Source organism: Chrysemys picta, chromosome 9, assembly GCF_011386835.1.
Source record: "Chrysemys picta bellii isolate R12L10 chromosome 9, ASM1138683v2, whole genome shotgun sequence".
NCBI classification, from domain to species: Eukaryota; Metazoa; Chordata; order Testudines; family Emydidae; genus Chrysemys; species Chrysemys picta.
The window spans coordinates 30,279,058-30,303,536 of NC_088799.1; the positions used below are offsets into that span (position 1 = coordinate 30,279,058).

At 41.6% G+C, this 24,479-nt stretch overlaps 1 protein-coding gene across 3 annotated transcripts in view; it reads left to right on the plus strand.

The window, feature by feature from the left end:
• Window positions 1-2,907: 2,907 nt before the first annotated feature.
• Window positions 2,908-24,479, plus strand: part of PLOD2 (procollagen-lysine,2-oxoglutarate 5-dioxygenase 2) — a 73,354-nt gene continuing 51,782 nt past the window's right edge. For all 3 annotated transcript variants that reach the window (XR_010590630.1, XM_005303281.5, XM_005303282.5), the window contains exon 1: window positions 2,908-3,639. Coding sequence is in view for 2 of the 3 variants with exons in the window: in XM_005303281.5 (XP_005303338.2) it covers window positions 3,525-3,639 (115 nt within the window). In the remaining variant the exon portion in view is untranslated. The remainder of the gene's footprint in view (window positions 3,640-24,479) is intronic.

Here is a 24,479-nt window from a genome sequence, read left to right on the forward strand (position 1 = left end):
ACTTATAGAAAGAGATCTTCTAAAAACGTTAAAATGTATTACTGGCACGCAAAATCTTAAATTAGAGTGAATAAATGAAGACTCGGCACACCACTTCTGAAAGGTTGCTGACCCCTGTAATACAGCATGGCAAGAAAATCCTCCAAATATTAAAGATTAACCTGTTGAATTGGAGATAGTTCACCTCCCAATGACTTCATAAATATCTGCTTCAATTACCTTTGGTAAATGAAATAACCAAACAATTATTCATTTTCTGATATAGCTGTAAAACTAATCTGGAAGTTTTCAAAATAAATCACTTTAAAAATGTATAGTGTGTACCTTCTAAAAATGAAACCTACATCTATCTCTGAGTTGTGAAGAATATGTATTAAGGTTATAACAACCAACAAGAATGCACTTTTATGTAGAAATCCATAAAGAAATTTGATTTAAATCAAATCCACCTAAGGCTTGGTCTACACTAACCCCCCAAATCGAACTAAGGTACGCAACTTCAGCTACGTGAATAATGTAGCTGAAGTTCGAAGTACCTTAGTTCGATCTTACCTCGGTCCACACGCGGCAGGCAGGCTCCCCCGTCGACTCCTCTCGCCGAGCTGGAGTACCGCAGTCGACGGCGAGCACTTCCGGGTTCGACTTATCGCGTCCAGACAAGACGCGATAAGTCGAACCCAGAAGTTCGATTGCCAGCCGCCGAACTAGCGGCTGGGTATAGACGTACCCTTAGTTCAAACAGAAAAAAATGAGTCTTAAGTCCCTTTTTAAATCCCACCCTTAAGTGCTGCAATGCTCAGTATCGCAGCACCTAACTTTTAGGTCCCCTCCTGCCTAGAAGAATTCACAACCCTCAGTGATGTGTCAGCCCCCTATACAATGCAGGGGGAGAGTTAGGTGTACAAGAATGGATTCATAAAAGGCAGCATGCTGAGTTGAGAGCCAAATTAGATAGTAGGAAAGGGTGTGGCCTATCTGCACTCTAGTTTTACCACCATGAACCTTCTGGCCATGGGCACCTAAACCAATCAGTCCTTGTTAATGAATGGTGGCACCACTTCCTCCTCCACCATTCTCTCTCTTTTAGCTTTTAGCCCAGCAGTTAGGGCACTCACCCAGGATGTGGGAAACCTGAAATCAATTTCCCCCTGACTGATGTGGAGAAGGGATTTGTAGGGCCCTAGGAGGGCCCTAGCTCTGATATATTTTGGGACAGGTCTCTCCTGTTCCACTGTGTACAAACAATTAAATATTCAGGGGGCCAGAGCAAGTGAATATGAGGCTATAGCTCAAGGAGTAGGACACTTTGCTAGGAGATAGGAGACCCAAGTTCCATTTCCTCTGCCCCAGAGAATTGGCAGTTAAGTGCCTAAGGTCCCCTGGTGACCCCTGTGCTAACAGTACTCCAGAGGGCAGCTGAAAGCAAGAGGAAGATTCTATTCAGGCTTTACTACCAAATATCAGTCCATCAATGCATGTTCATTCTGTCAGAAAAGATGGACATGGTAGATTATTCTAAATAGCAGCTGTAAAATGATGCTTGTCAGATAACAACCCTTTGTGATTACAGCACCGCTTTTCATTTTTATATATAATCTATCTGTATCAGGAAAAAAATTCCTAGAGGGATGATTGCATCAGCATTCTGTCTTCTTCAAAGAAATATATAATAAAAGGGAGTTGAACACAGTGTATATCACACTGCCTATCCCCTAGAACAGTGGTTCTTAAACTTTTGTATGGGTGACCCCTTTCACATAGTAAGCCTCTGAGTGTGACCCCCCCTTATAAATGATAAACAATTTTTTGTATATTTAACACCATTATAAATGCTGGAGGAAAAGTGGGGTTTGGGGTGGAGGTTGACGGCTCGTGACCCCCCATGTAATAACCTCTGGACCCTGTGAGGGGTCCCGACCCCCAGTTTGAGAACCCCTGCCCTAGAAGGACAGCACTGCTTTGTAGAAACAAGATAAAACCCAAATCTGCAAGCCAGTAAATAGTTTTATATTAATTAAATAGAATATTGGCGTTATACAGGCACCCACTTCGAAGCACATACTGTTCTTAACCTGGGGTGCGAGATGCCCTTTCCGGGGGTGCGAGACATACGAGTTTTTAGAAGGTAAATCATCGAAAACACAAATTAAACACAGGCACATAAAAAGCAACAGAGGGTCCTGTGGCACCTTTGAGACTAACAGAAGTACTGGGAGCATAAGTTTTTGTGGGTAAGAACCTCACTTCTTCAGATGCAAGAAGTGAGGTTCTTACCCACGAAAGCTTATGCTCCCAGTACTTCTGTTAGTCTCAAAGGTGCCACAGGACCCTCTGTTGCTTTTTACAGATTCAGACTAACACGGCTACCCCTCTGATACTTGACAGGCACATAAGTACAGCTACTTTGTTTCATCAAACCTATATATTTATTAATATTATACATTTTAACTATTACTGTAATATACAAATAAAAATGTTTCTAGGTTTAAAGAACTGACCTACTTCAACGATTTTCGATAAGGGGTACGAGAACATATTTTGAGAACCAAAGAAGTTCAGGCTGCAGTAAAGGTTAAGAACCACTGCTCTAAGAGTTAAGTGCAGCTCGATGATAAGACAACATATTACACGACTTCTTCACATGACACTTAAGAGGGAGCTGAAATAGCAAAAATCACTGCCTGTAGCAGAGTGCAATGCACGGCAACTTGCACCCCCGGCAGCCAATCCTACAAGGTGAGCCAGCCACAGCTAGGACACTAGACTTAGCAGCAGCAACGTAGCGGGATAATGCCGCCCCCGAACCAGACCCACGGTGCTAGGCTCCCGTGCACCCGGGGAGGTTTTGGCCTAGTGTCTCCCCTTCCCATCCCCTTTCCCATGATCGACCTGCTCAGCCACTGAGCTCCGCCTGACTCCACTGGGCTCTCCCGCTCCCCCGCGCGGGGCACTACAGGGGCAGCGGCCTCGCTTTGCTAACGAAGTTAGCTTTGTGCGAAGTTTCCCACACGCTGGCTGGAGGCTGGGCCGCTTCTGCTGTTCCCCGGGCTCCGGAGCCGGCTCTGCGCGGCTCGGTCCCCCCAGCACGGGCCAGGCCGAACTGCAGCCCCCATCCCACCACCTGCCTGAACCAGTCCCGCTCCCGCAGCCAATAGCGGGGATGCTGCAGGAGGAGCAGCCGCGGCTCCCATCCCCCCGGAGGGGGAAGGGGTGTCTGCCGGCTGCCCGGGACCCTCCCACTGCCGCTAAGCTCATAAAGCCCCCGCCTGCCCTGGAGCGGCCCTTTGCCTATTGCCCCGAGCGGAGGAGGAGTCAGGCGTCCCCAGGCAGCCCATTGCTGCGGCGGGTGGAGGCGGAGAGCTTACGAGGGGAGGCTTCGCTTCCCCCTCCCCCCGCTCAGCTCCTTCCCAGCAGCGCCCCCTTCTCCGCGGAGCCCGGCGCCTCCAGTGGTGCGGGGGAGGCGTGACCAACTCCAGCGGGGCAAACGGGAGCTGCTGGCTGCGCGTCCCACTGGAGGGGTGAAGATGGCGCTGGACGGCAGCAGGCAGCCCCCCATCCTCCTCTTCCTGCTGGCTCTGGCTCTCCCGCTCGCGCCGCCAAGCCGGGCAGCGGACACCGCGCTGCCCCCCATCCCCGCAGGTGAGGAGTGGGGGGGGGGGGCAGCTCCAGCCGGGCCCCTCTTCCTGCGCTCCAGGAGGGCTCGGGCTCATTCATTCGTGACCGGACCCGCTACAAGAGACGCGGGGAAACTGCCCGCCCGGCTGGGCTGCCCCAGACTCGCCAGGTCCCCTCCGGCTCGCGGTGGATTCTCTGCGCTGGGGGGTGTTGCAGCGAGAGGCGAACTGGAAGTTGGGAGAAATTTTGGAAAGTTAGCGGCCCGTCCCCCCCCGGTGGCTTGATGATGATGATTTGTAGCTGTGGTTTGAGGAGATGTTTAAAACTCTCCGATAGTTCTCCCAGCTTGGCGCTGCTAAGCCCCGTTGTTGGGAGGCTCTCCAAGAGCATCGCCAGCTCTGGCTTTGGGCTTGTGAGTTTCAGCGGAATTGGTTGCACGTGTGTTTTGCCTACTGTGCAACGTCCATCTGAAAGATAAAACTCTAGGCTCTTGGGTGACTTGCCCTGCGTGACCGCTTTCTGCTGAAACAGGGAATGTTTTTTGTGTGTGTGTCTTCTGAAACAGTTTTATTTGGAGGGGGTTGGGAGAAGAGGAGGGAGTAGTGCTTTCTTCATGGTGTATGAATATCTACTGATCGTGAAATTCCTGCTGGGGAGGAACTAGTCAAAGATCTTCAAATTGTTGACTAGGAAGCAGATAAGTAGAGGCTCATAATGTATTTAGCAAACAGTAAGGCAAACCACACAAATATAGACCTACACTGGCTGAAAAGCTAATGTTCAAAGCCAGGATCTTTCCCCTTATTGGGGAAGAGATTTGCCCCTGTCTTCACCCTTGCCTGTTAAGTAATTAGTCCTCCTCCCTCTCCCCCATGAATAGCCTGAGATGCATGACAAGGTGTTGATGGGCCACATATTTCCTAGCTCCTGGAAGAGCAGATGGTGCCACTCACTGATGACCCAACTTACTTCCAGTGAAGCTTTGCTACTTAGTTTCTACATAAGAATTTCCTCCTAGTTGAAGGCATTGGAGAACTGAGTTTCCCCTCCCTTTCATTCCAAAGCTACTTGGATCTGAAGAAGTGAGGTTCTTACCCACAAAAGCTTATGCTCCCAATACTTCTGTTAGTCTTAAAGGTGCCACAGGACCCTCTGTTGCTTTTTACAGATTCAGACTAACACGGCTACCCCTCTGATACTATTCCAAAGCTTGTTCACCTTCTGCTGTTTGAATCTTGTAATGTTCCAAGAGGCTAGACTGCAGCAAGAAATTCAATCCTTAGTGTGTAAAACAATAACAAAAGAACTTATGCCCCAAACCAGTTGAAAAAGTGGTCAGACATGTTTGTCAAAGTACTGCCTTTGCTTCCAGGGAGCCACTTGTCACAGTTTTGCTGTACAGGTCTGTTGCATCTTACGCTGGGGTTACATTCCGCAGTCAGCGTGTAAAACGAAAATCATGTATAGTCAAAATTACATTGAGTGTAATGGCGGGCAGAATCACCCGCACTACAGGTACAGTATTAAAATTTCAGAGTAGCAGCCGTGTTAGTCTGTATCCGCAAAAAGAAGAACAGGAGTACTTGTGGCACCTTAGAGACTAACAAATTTATTAGAGCATAAGCTTTCGTGGACTACAGCCCACTTCTTCGGATGCATATAGAATGGAACATATATTGAGGAGATATATATACACACATACAGAGAGCATAAACAGGTGGGAGTTGTCTTACCAACTCTGAGAGGCCAATTAATTAAGAGAAAAAAACTTTTGAAGTGATAATCAAGCTAGCCCAGTACAGACAGTTAAGAAGTGTGAGAGTACTTACAAGGGGAGATAGATTCAATGTTTGTAATGGCTCAGCCATTCCCAGTCCTTATTCAAACCGGAGTTGATTGTGTCTAGTTTGCATATCAATTCTAGCTCAGCAGTCTCTCTTTGGAGTCTGTTTTTGAAGTTTTTCTGTTGTAATATAGCCACCCGCAGGTCTGTCACTGAATGACCAGACAGGTTAAAGTGTTCTCCCACTGGTTTTTAAGTATTTTGATTCCTGATGTCAGATTTGTGTCCATTAATTCTTTTGCGTAGAGACTGTCCGGTTTGGCCAATGTACATGGCAGAGGGGCATTGCTGGCCCCTCTGCCATGTAGTATTAAAATTGTTATTTTTCTCTTTTTTTGTTTTGTTTTGGCCGACTGCATAAAGCTGAAATCGCGCGTAATATGTTAAATGCGCATAAGATGCGACAGACCTGTAATTTTGAACCTAATGCACAGCTCTAACTGGATCTTGCATGGGAAAGGTATCCTATCCTGCTAGATGGATTTCACATGGTGATAAAAATAGCGTAGACTAGTCTTGACAAGTTCAAAGCGATAATAAGGTTATTTTAATGTCTGGTTTAATTCTCTCAGTGTGCAGAAGAAAACTTTTGGGGGGAGTGACTCTTGTAAATCTCACCCCGTTTGATTAGACAGTATCGGGTTAAGGGTGTTGGGAGCTTGATGTAACAAAATCCTGTGTTGACGTATACCAGATTCTGTAGACGTGTGAACCTGCTCATCTGTAGCTTCCTTATACGGACAGTGCTGGCCTTGTTAGCTTGCGATTCTGGCTTTAGTCCCGTTAGTGATTTCCTACAAAACTGCTCTGTGCACAATTTATTGCAGTCTGTCAGAGCGTGTGTGTGTGTGGTGCTGCTGTTTTTATATTAGTCAGCACAGTGTGTCAACTTACAGCAAATTGCTTGCATTTCATTCCATTTCAAGTACATACAGGGCCGGCTCCAGGCACCAGCCTGGCAAGCAAGTGCTTGGGGCGGCCACTCGGGAGAGGGATGGCAGGTCCGGCAATTCGGCGGACGGTCCCTCACTCCTGCTTGGAGCGAAGGACCTTCCGCCGAATTGCCGCTGCAGATCGTGATCGCGGCTTTTTTTTTTTTTTTTTTTTTTTTTTTTGTCTGCTTGGGGCAGCCAAAACCCTGGAGCCAGCCCTGAGTACACATCCCATAAAAGCAGCTTTTCAAACTGTAGTATGTCTATTTTATTAACTGAGAGAAATAAGTGTTTCAGGGTGGGTGTTAGAGGTAGGATCTCAAGATTTAACGGATAGCTACTAGACTGTTGTACTATGATCAACAGAATACTTAACTAATATGGTCTGTGTGGGGGTTACATTAACTAATCCTGGTGATATCTCTGTGAAGTAGGATTGATCTATTAATTTTGAACAATACTAATAGAAAACAGTTATTTGTATTATGGAGGCTGTCACTTTTTTAAAGTGGATTCTGGCTAACATGAATATTAAGAAAATCTGTACTGAAATATAATCTGTACTGAAGTATAACAGACTGCTGACTTGGAAGCTGCTCCTTGAGATTCTTGATCCCAGACACATAGCAAGTTTGTTTGTTTGTTAGCTGCAGATGCCAGTTCTAACAGTTAGTGATTTTCCTGAGTTATTCTGTGCACATTTTATTGCCTTCTATTAAGTATGTTTTGCTACTCAGTGAGAAATAGAACTTGACACATCTCTCTTTTGTGTTATATCAGTCTTGAGCTTAATTTCTAGGTTGCTGGTATTTTGTGGAACAGTATGTAATTTTCAGTGTATAACCAACACAGTTGGCATGTTAAATTTTCAAAACATCAATATATCTTACATTGGAAATCATTTGTAAGAGTCGTGAGGAAAAGTGGCTGCCAAATACTATCTTGCTCTATTTTCAAATCAAACTACGTACATAGTCTTGATCAAAAAGGCCAGTGTTTCATTAATACAGAATTACAAATGTTCATGAAGAGTAACAAAAAGACAGATCGTTAACAGACCAGAGTTGAGCTGTTTAGTTGCAATAAGGTTGCAACTAAACAGTTGTAACTAAAGTTACAAGAACCACACTAGGAGTTAATTCTAGTTAAACAAAACAAAAACTCCCCCCCCCCCCCCGAAAAGTCAGCTATTTTTTACATCTTAAAAAAAAGTACATAAAGACCATTTATTGTCCAAATTGGGTACATAATACTTAGCAAAGTTCAAATCAGTATGTAACTCAGTCCACTCTGTGGATGATGAAGCCACAGTTTTAGATGTCGAGACATTTCTTGTTGTGTCAAACTTAGTAAATATCTATCTCTTGTCATCTAATGTAACCCACCCAAGTAAGTTAAGACCCCTACAGGGTTCAGCAGGAATTTTATGGATTGCAGTGGAGTCTAAAACAGATTTAGGTTACTAAATCTAGGTTTAGGTTGCTAAATCTGGTGTTTCGGCACCCAGGTACCTTGTAGTTTTTTGAGTCCTGATCCACAGATGACTTGCCCAAAATCACACTGGAAATCTGGCAGAGCAAGGAATTGTATTTGGGCCTCCTGAATGTCAGGCTGCTGCCCTAAACCACTGGATTTCCCAGCAAAAATTACTTGTGTGAAAAATCCCTATTTATGTGAGTAAAGCCACTGAAGTCAATGTGGGCTGCTCCCATGTGTAATGATTATTTGCAGACGTGTTTGCAAGATCTGGCCCTGAATTAGATTAAAACATGCAGAATGGCAACTAACTACTGTGGGTGTGCAGCAGGGAAGTGTGTGTTTGTGTGTGTCTGAAGATAACCGTAAATAAATAAACATGGCTTCTCTTGGCGTGCTGATCAGAAGAGTTGCTTTTATGTCACATTTCTAGTTACTTTTTTACTCTAAATATTATTGGATTGACTTTGAAAGGCTTCCCTGGCAAAATAATTTTGACACATTTTGCAAGCCCTTCATAGCATTCAGGATGCATGACATAATGAGGGTGGAGTGTGTTAACATGCCTAGTAAGTGCTTTGATGGATGCTAGTTAGTGCTGGAAATTTCAAATTATCTTAGATTTATAGACTAAGACAAGATTTTGCCACCCTTCTTTATGTTGAGTAATAACTTAGTGAGCAGCTAGTTCCATTGATTTCATTGTGCAATTTGCAAGTGTAAGGTGAATAAGTGTAGCAAAAATCTGCCCCAAACACACTAATACCAAAGCAGACTTCAGTGGAGCTACTCACTGAGCAAGTTTCTACTCCACATGAGTAAAGGTGGCAGAATCGGCCTATATATCATCGAGGCCCTGATCCTGCAAGCTGCAATGCACAGGTACCTTGGCCGGCTTGCTACTCATTTTAAGTCAATGGGGCTCCGTGCAAGCAGCTTGCAGGATTAGAGTCCAAACTGGCTGCATGTGTCTCATATGAAGTATTTATTTGCACTAATAACAATATTTGAAAATATCATGACTAGAGCATGTCTTAAGTGTTTTGATTTCTTCTCTCTGCCAAATTTAATTGCTCATTTAAAAACAAAAAAGTTACTGGACTGTTGGCATGGAGGGACTATTCAGTTTATGCAGTGAATTGCACTGTTAAAGTATGTTAATAAATGTAAATCTCATCTATTTCTTATGGAACTGTTGGTTACTGTTTTAAAGTCTAGTTTACCCAGTGCTTGAATTGATTCATTTGCATGAAGGATAGGTGTGGGCATTGTAAGGGCCTCTAGCTTTTTATTTAAGATGATTTTTTTATTTTAAAATGCAAAAATCAAGTGCTCCTCAGAATTGTGTTTCAGAGAGGGTCATAAACTGAAGATATGACAGAGGAATAATTCCCTTTTCAATTTAAACAGTGACTTTACTTTTCTGCAGCATAAAAATATCTTGTTTGGTGACATTTCTCTAATGGGAGTGTATTGTAACTGTGTAGGAGATATTTAGATATTAGTTTCATTGGAGGGGATATATTTAATCATTAAGGGACAGATTCTAATAGCCTTGCTCACATTCAGGAGCACCCTATTCAATGAGTAGATGAGTAGTCTGACTATTCCTAGAGTACGATACTACTCAAGGTGAGCACAGGTATCATAATCTGGCCCATATTGATAGGACAGTAGTGAAGTATCTAAAAAGCATAATTAATCACATAATTAATCACTTAATTGGTCACTTTCCACCAATAAATAACTACACCCACAATTTTCAGTAGTTACTTTACAGTACACTGTTTCAGACACACAACAATATTTTACATTTGGCTCTTCTCAAAACATCTTGACTTCTTTACACTCCAATATGGTTACATGTATATACATTCCTTTATATTGTTGTTTTTGTTGGTTTTAATTCAGTATTGTGACTGTAGACTCTCTTATACGCTGATAAATGTTCAAAAACCTTATACTGAAAATATTTGGCGATTTCATCCTTTTCTATGCAAACCAAAATTAAAGGTGTACTATGTAGTGCTGTATAATTTATTGTAAGTTATGATCATCTTTGTGATGAAGCACAGAGTAATTTCAGGCTGATTTCCGAAATAGTTTAAAGCAACAAAATACAACTCTGCTTTGGTTAGGGACCTTAAACTGGAATTTTATATGGGAACCATAAACAAAATCAACTTATTTCTTCTTTTGATCCATTAGGATATCTTTAACACAATTTGAATTTTTTTTTGCTGTGGAAGCAACTTGGAGGACTTCTAGTGCGGATTTTTCTTACAAGTGTAATATGGGATTTGAAAGATCATAGTTTAATGACCTGAAGGATCTTATTGGGAAATGAGAGTTAAAGCATGGAAAGTATAATATTTTTATTTGGCAGCAATGCTAATTTCATTCTTTTGACATCACTGTTGTATTTAAAATCTAGTATGTGTTCCTATATTTGTAATTCATGTGTGGATTAAAGCAGAAAAAGTACCATTAGCCTCTAAACTTGAGATGTAAGATTGAACAAGAGAGAAGTGCTGGACAAAGTTAGGGTAGGTCATCACTACCCGCCGGATCGGCAGGTAGTGATTGATCTATCGGGGATCGATTTATCGCGTCTAGTGTAGACGCGATAAATCGATCCCCGATCGCTCTGCCGTTGACCCCGGAACTCCACCACTGCCAAGAGGTGGAAGCGGAGTCGACAGGGGAGCGGCGGCAGTCGACCCCATGCCGTGAGAACGCACAGTAAGTTGATCTAAGATATGTCGACTTCAACTATGGTATTCTCGTAGCTGAAGTTGCATATCTTAGATTGTTCTCCCTCTTCCCCCCCCCCCCAGTGTAGACCAGGGCATAGTTGCTCATTATGGGCTAAGTTCAGCAGCCATTCAAAGTCAATAGGAATGTTTCTATTGACTTCCAGGTGGTATAGGATCAGATTCCATAGGCCCATCCTGCTTCCATGGATTTCAGTGAAAGCCAACTTCTGCCCACATGTAGGGAAAATCAGATTCCACTAATGAAAGCAGTTCCAGCAGGTGCCATTCAATGAAATGCAAAAACTAACTAGTCTTTGTTCCATAGGTTGTGTTAATTTAGAACTCTTCTTATTACAACAAGGTGTTTAGTTACTGAGTTGGATTCTGGCCTTATACCTGTTTTACATCAGTGAACAGTAATTTTAATAGTTAATCCTAATTTATAATCGTGTAAGTGAGATCAGAATCAGGCACATGGACTTACTAAAAAGCATCTCACCCACCCTTACGCTAGTGACTAATATACAAAGTCTTAGAGGTGGACTAGGTATCCTACTGCTTTTCTGTGCTGACTTCCATTACAAGAGTGCTGGTGAGTGTTAGCTCCAGGAGTGGAATGGGAGCAGTTTCTCACCAATGCGATATGAGGACTTGAAACATCATTTTCCCTTGATAAGTAATAATCGCTTTCCTTGGCAAGTTGGGGTTGTGAGCTATCCATTTGTGCAGAATAAAGGAGCTCTTCAGAAAGAAACACTTCTGTTATGAAGATGAACTTCTTGCAGCCTAACTGTTTAAATAGTTAAAGCCAGACTTTCTAAAGAGCCCAGGGCCAGAATTTCAGTTGCTTAGCACCTACAACTGGGACCAGATGTTTTACACTGTTAAGAGCCCAGTAGCTCCCAGTGTGAAAAATCTGGCCAGAAGTTTCAAAAGAGCTCAGAATTTTACCAATTATTTGGTGCTTAATTGGGAGTGGAACAATTCTGAAAATCTGGCCTATATTGTGGGTGCTGAGCTCTTTTGAAAATGGGAACTATAATGACTGTAGGGAGGCAGCATTGTGTGTCCGCTGCTCTGCTACAGCTCCAGTTCCTCTTTTCTCAGGTAAATACTGACCTCAGGATGGGTCATTACTGCAAATCTCAGTCCTTGACTTCATTGATAAATTAGCTGTAGGGAGTTGGAAGAAGGTCTTTTGTAAGAATTCTCACTTTTCTGTTTGATCTTGTTTAAACAGGTGGCCTCATAAAGAAATAGCCTCAGGACAAGAATTTTTTTATTGATATAGTAAACAGTCAAAAAGGCAGGAGCTGAATAAACTTGCTCACTTGTGCAGCTCATGTCAATTTCATGTTATCCACTGAAAAGCAGTCCTGTTGACAAATTACAACAAATTCAGCACGGTTGTTTAGGGAGCAGCTGGTTCATACATTCTAATGACATAACATACCAAATAAACTTTGTTTTATTTCTTAGTTTAGTAATTGAGACCAGTCCAATGCTTGCTTGAAACAAACACTTCATTGAGTTGATAGGGTCTGATCCAAAGCCAAGTTAAGTCAATATTCTTTTGTTTTTTTCCCCCCTCTTAGCTGTACAGTTCCTAAGAACTCTGCTCCATTCCCTTTTTAAAAATGTAGTTTTATTGTGATTGACGTGGAACAATTATATCATTGATATCCAAGTCCGTGGCTGTTTACATATAGTCTGAGAAAGCACTCAGGTTGGACTCAATTAACATAACAAGCAATAAGATGAAGAAAATTAAAGTGAAGCTTTGAGTCCCATTTTGTGAGTCTGTTAGTATATACTGTGTATGAAATTAACGCTTTACTATATGGCAAATTCAGAGCGCCTTTTAGTAAAGTAAGCATTTTATTTGTATTATCCCAACTCTGTTTTTATTTAAAAAGAAGCAGTGGGATGCAGGGAACAAAATACCAGACTACATTCAGGCAGCACTTATGGCCCAGTTATTAAGGCATTTGCAGCAATACTAGCTATCAGCCGGTTTCTGCATCTGGGAAGTGACCCATACTTCAGGAACAATATGTTCTAATTTCTGTCTGAAGGACCACAATAGGGAAATATTCTAAAGAGTTCCTATCCTTACTAACTCCCATTTAGATCAATGGGGGTTACTAACTTTGGGGGCTTTGCTGGAAGTTGAACCAGCCCCCCCTCCCCCAGGATCAGGAGGCTACAAAGGTGTCAATCAGCTGCCTTGGTCCTTGACCAAGAATGGCTCAGTCAAAAGAGAGTATGAGCCTGGACCTGTCATAAACTTCCTGACTGTCAGGGTGGTTAAGCACTGGAATAAATTGCCTAGGGAGGTTGTGGAATCTTCATCATTGAAGATTTTTAAGAGCAGCTTAGACAAACACCTGTCAGGGATGGTCTAATACTTAGTCCTGCTATGAGTGCAAGGGACTGGACTAGATGACCTCTCAAGGTCCCTTCCAGTCCTATGATTCTATAACATTTGAGTCCCTGGATGGTGGAAATAGCATCAAAAGACCAGGCCTTGATTTTTATTTTACTTTCTTAATTTTATGTTTGTCTCATAGTTGATTCCTGGAGGCAAAAAGCTTGTGGAAAGACTAATAAACATACAAACACTGCATATAAGTTTTTAGTTTCCTGTAGGGTGGGTATGCTCAGTGCTACCTGCAGTGCAACTTACACTGCTTATAAATTGTTGTTGGGAGAACAGTTCTGGCTTATTTACTTTCTTACATACATTTAAGTGATCTTGTGAGGGGGTTACTTTTTTTGAAGTGGTAAAAGTACATGACTGGTCTTGGTAAGCAAAGACACATCTGATACTCTTTAGGTTGCTGCATAAATATTTTAGCCAGTTCTGACTATTTTGTAGTGAGGCACACACTTAGCATACACATCACAAAAGAGTGATTATTGTTAAGTTTGTGATGCAGATAAAAACAAAGATTTCAAAAGAGCTTAACCCTCTCAGTAGTTCCCATTTTAATACTTATGGCCAGATTTTCAATACATTTTAGCACATAGGGAACTGTGCTCTTTGAAGGATAGATTTTTCAAATATTAACTGTCTGGCATGTAAGTATGTATTGGTGCATGAAATGCTAGTCAAACTGCTTTAGAGTTCAGAACATAATTTTAACTTTACAGCTTAGTGCTTTTATTATTTTTAACAACTCTGTTTAAAATGTTTATGATCTCTTCTCCCCTTCCCCCCGGTGTATTTTTAAAGACAAAGGAGAGTATCTTATTGCCCTTATATAAATTCATGGTACGCCCACATCTTGAATACTGCATACAGATGTGGTCTCCTCATCTCAAAAAAGATATACTGGCATTAGAAAAGGTTCAGAGAAGCGCAACTAAAATGATTAGGGGTTTGGAACAGGTCCCATATGAGGAGAGATTAAAGAGGCTAGGACTTTTCAGCTTGGAAAAGAGGAGACTAAGGGGGGATATGATAGAGGTATATAAAATCATGAGTGATGTAGAGAAGTAAATAAGGAAAAGTTATTTACTTGTTCCCATAATACAAGAACTAGGAGCCACCAAATGAAATTAATGGGCAGCAGGTTTAAAACAAATAAAAGGAAGTTTTTCTTCACACGGCGCACAGTCAACTTGTGGAACTCCTTGCCTGAGGAGGTTGTGAAGGCTAGGACTAGAACAGCGTTTAAAGGAAAACTGGATAAATTCATGGAGGTTAAGTCCATTAATGGCTATTAGCCAGGATGGGTAAGGAAGGGTGTCCCTATCTCTGTTTGTCAGAGGGTAGAGATGGGTGGCAGGAGAGAGATCACTTGATCATTGCCTGTTGGGTTCACTCCCTCTGGGGCACCTGGCATTGGCCACTGTCAGTAGACAGGATACTGGGCTAGATGGACCTTTGGTCTGACCTAGTATGGCCATTCTTATGTTCTTATGAGTAACCACCCTCCAATGCTAATAAAACCACCCAGGGCCCAATCCTGCAAGGTATTGTATGCTAAAGTTAATGAGACTTGAAGATAGTCTGCATTTCTCAGGAGAACTCAGGAACTTGCAGAATCAGCAGAAGGGGACAGCAAGGTCTTGGAAATGTACGTAAGCTGATCTAACTAAGCAGTAATACACTCAGCTCACCGCTATCTGTCTCTCAAGTTAATTAATTTGAAGTATTTAATATATGATTCTTACTTCTTACAAAACAATGTGTTTGCTATGTCAGCATGTTCTGCTGTTATCAATCCTGGAAAAAGTCTCAGTCAAATGCTTCCATTCTTTTTCCTGAAATATGCTGAATATTTTAACAAGAAATTCTTTTGTTGGTTTACTGCTTTCTTTGACAATGTAAATGTCTCATAATAAAGGCTGATTCCCTCACTCTCAATACTGAAATGTGTGTTAAGTATTGCATGTGCACTCCAGATCTTAGTACCTGTTGCTGGCTTACATAGATCTGTATACATCAACATAGTCAAACTTATAACAATTTTTATGACAGATACTAATGGCTCCCCTTAATCACCCCTTTTTATGCTGTCCAGCTGCTATACTTCTCTTTTTTTCCAGAGAATCTGGTCTTTGCACGTTTTAAATTATACAGCTTTAAAATCAGATTTACAATGGTCATAAATCACTCATTTTCATGTTTATTGGCAGAATTATAATTGGAGCATTCCAGCTCTTGAATTAACACATTTAATTTTCCTATTGCGAAGGCCAAGACCGCTCCTATGAGCAATAGGCAGTGCAAACTAATGTCACACTAAAGATCTGGAATGGAGGAGTACTTTCCAGGGTCTTTCACTTCCCATCCAGATAGCAATTTGTGGTATTGTGATCAGTGTCCGGAAGGAAAGAGTAGGGGAGCAAGTCTCATCGCTACAGGACCTTTATAGTCATGTAGGGCTCTGGTGGAAGAAAAATAGAATTGTTTTAGGCCTAGCCGGAGTAAACAAATTCAGGGTTAGACCTTTTCTCATGAAGGGCTCTCCTTTTCTTAAAACAGTGACAACATACAATGTTGCTGTGTGTCTAGGAAGGCTTGTCTTTTCTTGGATTCCTTTGTACTGTAATAAAATTAAATTGCCTACTAGCTGCTCCTTTAAAAGTACACATGTGAGTTCTGAGTTAGCTGTGAGTTATACTTATCCAAATGGGCAAGGAGTACTTTGTGTGTGGTTTCAAAGGAGGAAAAAAATTAGGCTGAAAATAAGGTACTATCCAGTATGTTTTAAATCAGCCCTATGCTAGCAAGTTAATTACCTTGCCTTATACAGAAAATGTTGTAGAGTTCCTTACATTTTCCAGGATATGCTCCAGAAAAAATACATTTTGTAATCTGTGTTACAAATCAAGTAACTCTCATATACACAGATTGTATCACAAAGAAGCGATTAAGAGTTTTCTTTATCAACCTTTACTAGTCTCATCATAAAGTTCTGGGTAATTTTGAGTTTTGAATTCTACTCAGTAGTTCCAAAACCCAAGAATCACTTCTCTTTGCCAAATTGGTTTGGATTTAATAGTACATTCAGTAGTTTCCATTACCCTTTATATTTACTGGTGTGTTTGAGACAGCACATTTATGAGTGCAACAAAAATAAAACTTTTCTCAAACTCTTGTACTGGTGACCCCTTTTACACAGCAAGCCTGAGTGTGACACCCCCGTCCCATAAATTAAAAACACTTTTTTATATATTTAACATCATTATAAATGCTGGAGGCAAAGAGGTTTGGGGGTGGAGGCTGACAGCTCGCAACCGCCCAGGTAATAACCTCACGATCCCCTGAAGGGTCCTGATCCCCAGTTTGAGAACCCCTGGTCTACTGTGTCATGCTTGAAGGAATCTGTCAGGAGAAGGTGCTGGCTGTGCAGATATCTTGGTTATAAGCACAGTTATGGACTTACTAACCAATTATCCATTCCAAATTAAAAAAAACAAACACACCTCTGTTCAAGGCCCAGGAGATGGTGAGAGGTAGGGAAAGTTCACCAGCAGCTTTTTCTAAATTCAAAGTACTAAAAATTCTGGGAGTGCAGGCACCTGAATTCTGAAGGCAATTTTTATTTATTTATTTTACTTGTAGACTGCCACTTGATGAGAATGGCCAACATCTAAAAGTGGCCGGGGTTCCTTTTTTACGGGTTATTGGCTGCCTTTCTGTTCCAACTCCAGTGGATGCAAAAGTTGGAAGGAACAAAAGTAGAATAACCGAGTCACGACTCTGAATAATTTCAGCTGTTTCCTGCTTCCATATCCATGGAAATGAGCATCCAACTAGGGACCGAACAAGGGTTTAGAGAAACTTTTTTTTTTTTTTTTTAATCCCTCTGTTTTCATTTTCTATGGAAATTGGATCAGAAAGGCAGCTGCAGGAACTCTTAGCCACTTTAAGCTATTGGTTGTGACTTTAGAGTACTCCATACCAGATTTCAAAATAGTAATTTACAATATTTAAAAGAAGGGGGAGGGGAACCTATCTATTTGTCTGTAATCATCCAGTGGGGGAGAAGATGGGCTAGCAACTGCAGTAGAACCTCAGAGTTATGAACACTTTGGGAATGGAGTTGTTCATAACTCTGAAATGTTCATAACTGAACAAATGTTATGGTTGTTCTTTCAAAAGTTTACAATTGAACATTGACTTAATACAGCTTTGAAACTTTACTATGGAGAAGAAAAATGCTGCTTTTAACCATCTTAATTTAAATGAAACAAGCACAGAAAGTTTCCTTACCTTGTCAAATCCTTCTTTAAATTATCCCTTTATTTTTTTAGTAGTTTACATTTAATACAGTACTGTACTGTATTTGCTTTTTTTTGGTCTCTGCTGCTGCCTGATTCCATACTTCTGGTTCCAAATGAGATGTGTGGTTGACCAGTCAGTTTGCAACTCTGGTGTTCATAATTCTGAGGTTCTACTGTAATACTTTATATGCAGGGCTAGCTAAATCTTACTTTCCCATTTCAGGGATCTGAGTCTTCACTTACATCCTCTTTGACTCATCCTACAGTTTGGAGAGTGACGTATGCCTTATTACTCAGGGAACACTGTAGTGGGTCAGGGCATCTATATAGATGGCTGGTCTCTCCGTCCAACTTGCATGGTTTCCATCTTCTGTTTGGTGCCATGCAGTCAAGCCCACCTGCCCAGGCCTCAGCCTGTCTCCCCTGACAAACTTGAATAAATCCAGTTGGAGGTGCAGCGGGGCTAAGGCAGGCTTCCTGCCTGCCCTGGCTCCACCTGACTCCCAGAAATGGACAGCATGTCCAGCTCTTAGGCTTGGGTAGTGAGCGGCTGCCCTGAGCACCGGCTCCACAGCTCCCATGGGCTGGGAGCTGCGAGGATGGCGGCTGCGGGCATTGGCAGCGAGCAGGGCTCCCCGGCCCCTCTGCCTAAGAGCTGTACATGCCATCCGATTCTGGGAGCTGACTAAGGTAAGCGCTCGGCTGGAGTCCACACCCCAAACTCCCCAACACACTTTAACGCCCTCCCAGACCCCGCTGTTATGATATACAAAGCACATGGGATCTTTTATAGAGGAAAAGGCAAATGCGCCACATTTAGTGAAAATACAACAGTTAGCATATGCTTTTCAGTTTCTCTCTCTCACACACTCTCTCTCTCTCTTCTCTGCCCTGCCCTGCCCTGCCAGTTGATGTTTATAGTTACCAGTCTGTTGTAGCTCGAGTCAATCTAATGGCCAGTTAGATTGAGCACGAGTGAGGAACTGGGCTCTTGTTGGTCGCGATCCGATGCTCCTGGAGACAAACTCAAAGCCCCATGGCAGAGCACCCTGTTCTTATAGACTTTTTTTTCTCTGTTGAAGTCTATGGATTTTGCTGTGTCAGTTTGTGACCAGGTTACTTCTTAATTGGTGTATCTTTTGATGTTAATATTCCAATACACCTCTTGAGAGGGTCATCCTGTCCTGGTTTAGATTTAATCAATTGTCCTTAGGGGTACCAGCCTTCACCTCAGGGTCATCCATCTGCCCTCTCTTCATTATGGATGCGCACTGATGGTGTCAAGTTAAGTCTCTTCACTCCTTCTTTCTTGACCATTTGGCTATAACAATGGCCTTCACACCTTATCTTTTCCTGATGCATGCATTCCTCATTCACACAAACAATCTCTTACAGAAACCTTCAAAGGTATACAGACAGCAGTATTTTATATTCAGCAGAATACATTGTAAATCAAGGCTTGCTAAATCTTATAACTAAAACCATTCACATTGGGTCTTCAGGCCCTCAACATTCCTCTAATCTCCTTAACATGGATACAATACAAGATCCTGTCTCTTACTTACTAAAACCTTAAAACAAAGAAATGTATATTTAACTAGAGTGCCTAATTTGTAATACATATAGGAAACCATAGTAGACATTATAACTTATCCTAAAACAAAAGGGTGACCATAATCAGTCATAAGGATTGTTCTGGTCTGTCATTCCTTTCTGCTATTCAAAAAGAGTGGCTGACAGGATAAAATCAAATCATACATTAATTCTCATAGTACAATGATAAAATCCTGCTCCTACACCGCACCCTCTTCCGCACACCAACACCCTGCCCAGTCCTGAGCCCCCTCCCATATTCCAGAACCCTCGGCTCTGCCCCAGAGCCACACCCCCAGCCAGAATCCTCAGGCCCTCCTGCACCCCAACCCCCTGCCCTAGCCCGGAGCCCCCCTCCTGCACCTTGAACCCCATATTTCTGGCGCACCCCAGAGCTCTCACCCCCTCCTGCACCCCAGCCCGGTGAAAGTGAGTGAGAGTGAATGATGGGGGGGGGGGGGGGGAAATGAGCTGTGGGGGGAGCCTCTGGGCAGGGCAAGGGTGTTTGGTTTTGTGCAATTAGAAATTTGGCAACACTAGCCCAAGCTCCAGGATCCTCCCACTTTGTAATTAAATAACCCATTAACTTGAGCCCTGCAAGCCCAAGTTAGCTGTCATGGGCCAGCTGTGGGTATCTAATTGCAGTGCCTTCTCTCCCTGGAGTTTTAGGCACTCTTCTTTCCCCACTCTGTCTCTTGCTTAGTAGCCACTTTTGGCAGGTATTTGTGCTCTTTGATTTCCTCTGCACCCAAAAACAGAGGATCTAGATCTAAACAAATTACCAGTTATACGGCAGTAATTCTATTTTGGTTTTACATGGTCTCTAGAACCCCCAAGGTGGAACTATATTTCTGTAATTGTAAATCTTTAAAACTCTATGCAGTATGTGGCTCAGAGATCCATTATCCCTTTTCTACTTGGGTAGAGTACAAGCACCTCTGTGTCAATAGGTCTACAAGGTCTGGATCTAATAACTAAACCTCAGTCATCATATGGTAGCGAACAGTATTCCGAGTCTTGGCTGCTCCTAAAACAATTCTGAAAGTGTACACAAGCACTGGTGCAAATTAACTAGTAATCTGTGAGTCTTCATTCAGTAAAAACCATGTGGGTCAAAGATTGGCAAAAGTCTGGCTAGTCACACATTGTTTGGCAGGGGGCTTGGGTGGAGGACATTGTTACTTAAACTTGGCAGAACTGTTCCTGGCTTAGACCTTGTTGGCTAAACTTCAGCCCAAAGCAAACATTCTGAATTATAGTTCTGACTCCTGAAAACAAATATTTATGATGGGAGTGTTGTCAGATCCTTGATTGTAGCAGCCCAAAAATCAGTTATGCAAGGGAAATTAGATGCTGATGTAAAATGTTCATTAGGACTCCTAATAGGTTACAAAGATCTTTGTATGCAACCTTGGCTTTCTTGACATGACTAGCAAAGTGTTTCCTTATTGGTAAAGTTATAGTTTGCATTTAAAAATGAGCACATTTGCCTCTGGAGATACTGTGTCAGCCAAATGCTGTGTGTCTCAGCGGTTGTCTCTGGAAAGCAGGTCTGTTTTATTTATGTAATTGTCAGAATGTCCTCTATAGTAACACTCTGCTAAGTTTAACACACTCAGCTGGATTGAAGTTCCAGTCTTCATACTTCCTTTTATACTTTGGTATTGCATTGGGCTATGGGATCGCATTCTTCCTGTTTACATATGTTCAAATGCTGCTTAAGTCTGTTGTATAAAGAAACACTGGGCCTGATACTCCCCTCTGGTGACAGACAAGGTGCAAATGACAGCTTGTATGTCAATGGAGGCATACTGCCAAAGAGTAGGTGGATAAGGAATGTTCCTGGGGAGTCCCTTTGTCCCCTGCATGGATATCACTGGTCTCCTGTAGCTACCTTGGTTTCCTACATATATGGACACGGTCATGTTTGTTGTCAGAAATATTATTGTGCATGTAAATTGTGTATGGTATTGAAAGTTTCCAGAAACAAGATAAGATCCATTTTAATTTCACCAATTTGTAACACTATGCCATGGGTGTCCTGTCAATAGCAGTGTTCAAACCCAGGCCCTCTAGATCTAAAAGCATAAGTCTCTACTGCTAAGCTAAAAGATCCCGCTCTGTTAGCACAAAGGCTGTACGAACTCTAGCATTCAGCTATTAGAGCAGGATAGAGCCACGCTGGGTGACCCTGAGTTACAAGCACATTATTTAGTCTTATGGAGATTAAATGCCAAGTTTTAACATGAGCATTTTTTAGCACTGTTTCTTCATTTTCCCTTCCCTCTCCTGCTTAAGTGAAATGATAGTTTGTTAAAGGTACTGAATTGACAGACTTTAATATAATAAGTCCTGCTTTAATCCACAGGGCCAAGTCCTGCTTGGTGTCCGTGAGTAGCCCTCTTGGAGTAAAGGAGACTACTCATGTGAGTAAGGAGGCTAGGTATTGGCCCAGGAAAATTTATATCAAGTACAGTGATGGAGGAATCTTCCCAACATTGCTTCATCAATGCCCTTATTTAGAGGGCTCACCTTGGGGGCCAGATGCTAAGTGCAGCATTCAATCCTTGATCTATGGCTTAGTCTTCCATCAGGGCATGAGATATGACAGATTTTGTGATGTATAGAAATCTGCTAGGAAATGTACTGATGCTATTGCATTATGTGGTCTTTTATTTGTTAATTTGAGGTTTCAGAGGCATCACATCTTGGAATAAAAAGACACCTTGATTAAACTTACCTGTCCTGTTTCTGTTTATCACATACACTAGTTTTATGACTTCAACATGATTTCAGTAGAGTTACCTCGGGTTTATTCCAGTAAAAGATCAGAATATGGCCCATTGCCTTTAAGGACTTGCTGTATCTGAATGACTAAATTAGTGAATTCAGGTCCCTTTTAAATAAGACTTAATTTTACCTCTTATATTTTCATAGTAGATTTCAAGGAATTTTTAATTGGAATTGACATTAGATGGTAGCTGTTTTGCAGGACTAATGTGTTAAAGCCACCAGGCTTTGTTTCTTTTTAAAATTGCTCAGAAATATAACTAATGAGAAGTAGAATTGTCGAAGACCTTGGCATTAAAGATGAGTTGATAAGGAATTAAATGCGATGTGTGAATATAATTTTTTTAAGTCTTTTTCTTTTACAGAGAGATCTGATTCTTCTCTCAGGGCAAGTCTACACTACAGCGTTACATCAGTGCAGCTGCAACACGTCTGGCACGTAAATTTTAATTCTGCCATGCTGATGGGAGAGCGCTCTGTTGTCGGCATAATTACTCCATCTTGGCGCGAAGTAGAAACTATGTCGACGGGAGAGTGTCTCCTGCCGACATAGTGCTGGTGTGGACAGCCCGAAACTTGCATCGCTCGGGGGGGCTTTTTCACACTGTTGAGCGAAGTAAGGTATATTCACTTAGGCTGTAGTTTAGACCTGCCCTCACTTACATAGGAATAAGTGAGCAGCATCTCCAAGGAAGTCAGTGGAGCTATGCCAGTTCATGAGATCAGAATAAGGCCTATGAAGTTATATGAATTACATGATTATTTTTTTCAGTAACTTGTTGGTTTGAAAGAAAAGGGAGCTGCTTTTTCAGTTGTGTGCCCATATAACCGTAATCTGAATAAATTTTTGCAGTGCCTCTCCGGACACAATAGACAGGATGACGGCACATTCTGTCTGCTTTCTTCAGACGGAGCCCAATTTAAAAAAAAAACAAAACCTCAAAGGATAACTATTGCGTAAACAGAGTCCAAGTCGAAGCACAGTAGCTGCAGTTGCTACTGTGTTTGCAAAAGAACACTTTAAGAATCACATACACCTAACAACATGTACCCTCGTGTGATCAATGGATTAGAGCTGCTGAATGAGAGTATGTAACAACTTATTAGCTGTAGTATAAAAAATGCGTGTTCAAACCAGGACAAATATACCAAAAGACAAAATATTCTTATTGCAGATATTACTTGTTGCCTGAGTTTGGTATGACACAGTTTGAGACACTAAATAATGTAATCAGTTTGTGGTTTCAATTAATACAAATAATCTTGTAGGTCCTCTTGAAAATCAGTGTCAACTGTTCCTCAATTTGGCTGCCTACATTTCTCCATTTTATACAGTCCCAGGTTGTGATTATTTACACGCCAGCATGCTTGCTTATTTCCCCCATCTTGAATGAGTCTAGAAAAATGTATTGGACCATTATGGTGTTGTATAATGAATGTTGGGCTAAATGAACACAGTGCAGATTGGACTGCATGCCCCAAATGTCTTTGCACAAAATGCTGATGGCTTTATACAAACTTCCATTATACCAAAAAACAACCCCTCCCCCCCAATTAGCTATGCTAGATAACTTGTGCTTGTCAGAACATATGTTGGTTTGAATTTTTTTCTGAGTCATTAAGTTGAATTGTATATTAAAAAAATCTGATCTAGCCAAGACTTGGCACTTACATCATCTTGTCTAGTACAGATATTGAAATCCTTGACGTTAACATTCCGCAGAAAAGGGTAGATGTAAAATATGTCTGCCGCAAATGAAATTCTGCCAAGTCTTGTAAATCTGTAGCCAATTCTTTAGGGGTCATGTAGGATTAACTTGGCCTTGTAACACAGTCTAGTATGATCACATTTTCCAGTGCATTTTATTTCTTTTAAGTGCTATATTTTTAAATTAATATATAATTTACTCTCATTTCACAGGAAAAAAAACCTACCCTTTTCTCTTCAGTTTTGGTTTAGTCGTGGTCCAGGATTTACTTTTATTCATTCTATATTGACTCCTGTATAACCACTTTAGATTGGATGTCCTTTAAAACAAAAAGTTTTTTAGTCATATAGAAGTATTATTTCACATTTTGTGTCTGGTTGTAGGTCAGTACCTCCGTGGACACTTTGCATTGAAGTCCTATTGTGAGATTAACCCATACATTTTAAAACATGGGCACTGTATTTTTACAAAAGGCTGCTGAAATATTTTTAAGTCGAAACACTTGAGAAATTTAAAAATATTTGGATAAGCACCCTAAAGCTTGGATGTTTATCTAGTATTCAAACTTAGGCTGTAAATCTCAAATAGATTTTTTTTTTCTTGTCACACTTCAAGTATTTCCAGTTTCCACTTTGGCTGGGGATATCAGAGCCACCTGTCCTGCACAATTTTGGTACTTTTGATCCAGGAAATGAAAATGTTCAAGGACCAGAGGAGTAGGAAATAATTATCTTTTTCTAGCCTCCAGAAGTTTTTGTCTACTCAGTTCTTAGTTTTTCTGTACAACTTCACCAATCTCTATTAACTGCTACTGTTTGCTTAGAATAGCATTTTTCTGTAGGCTCTTTGATCCAAAAGAATTTCCAAATACTTTAAATTAAAACTATTGACACCACTGCATCACTGAAATAAAGCCACACAAAGAGGGAAGGCAGCAGCTAGGCACTGCACAATGGGAGGCAGAGGTGTAATTTTGATTCCCTATTTCTATGGATCTTGAAGCCAGTCTCTGTAGTCTGGTGGGGTT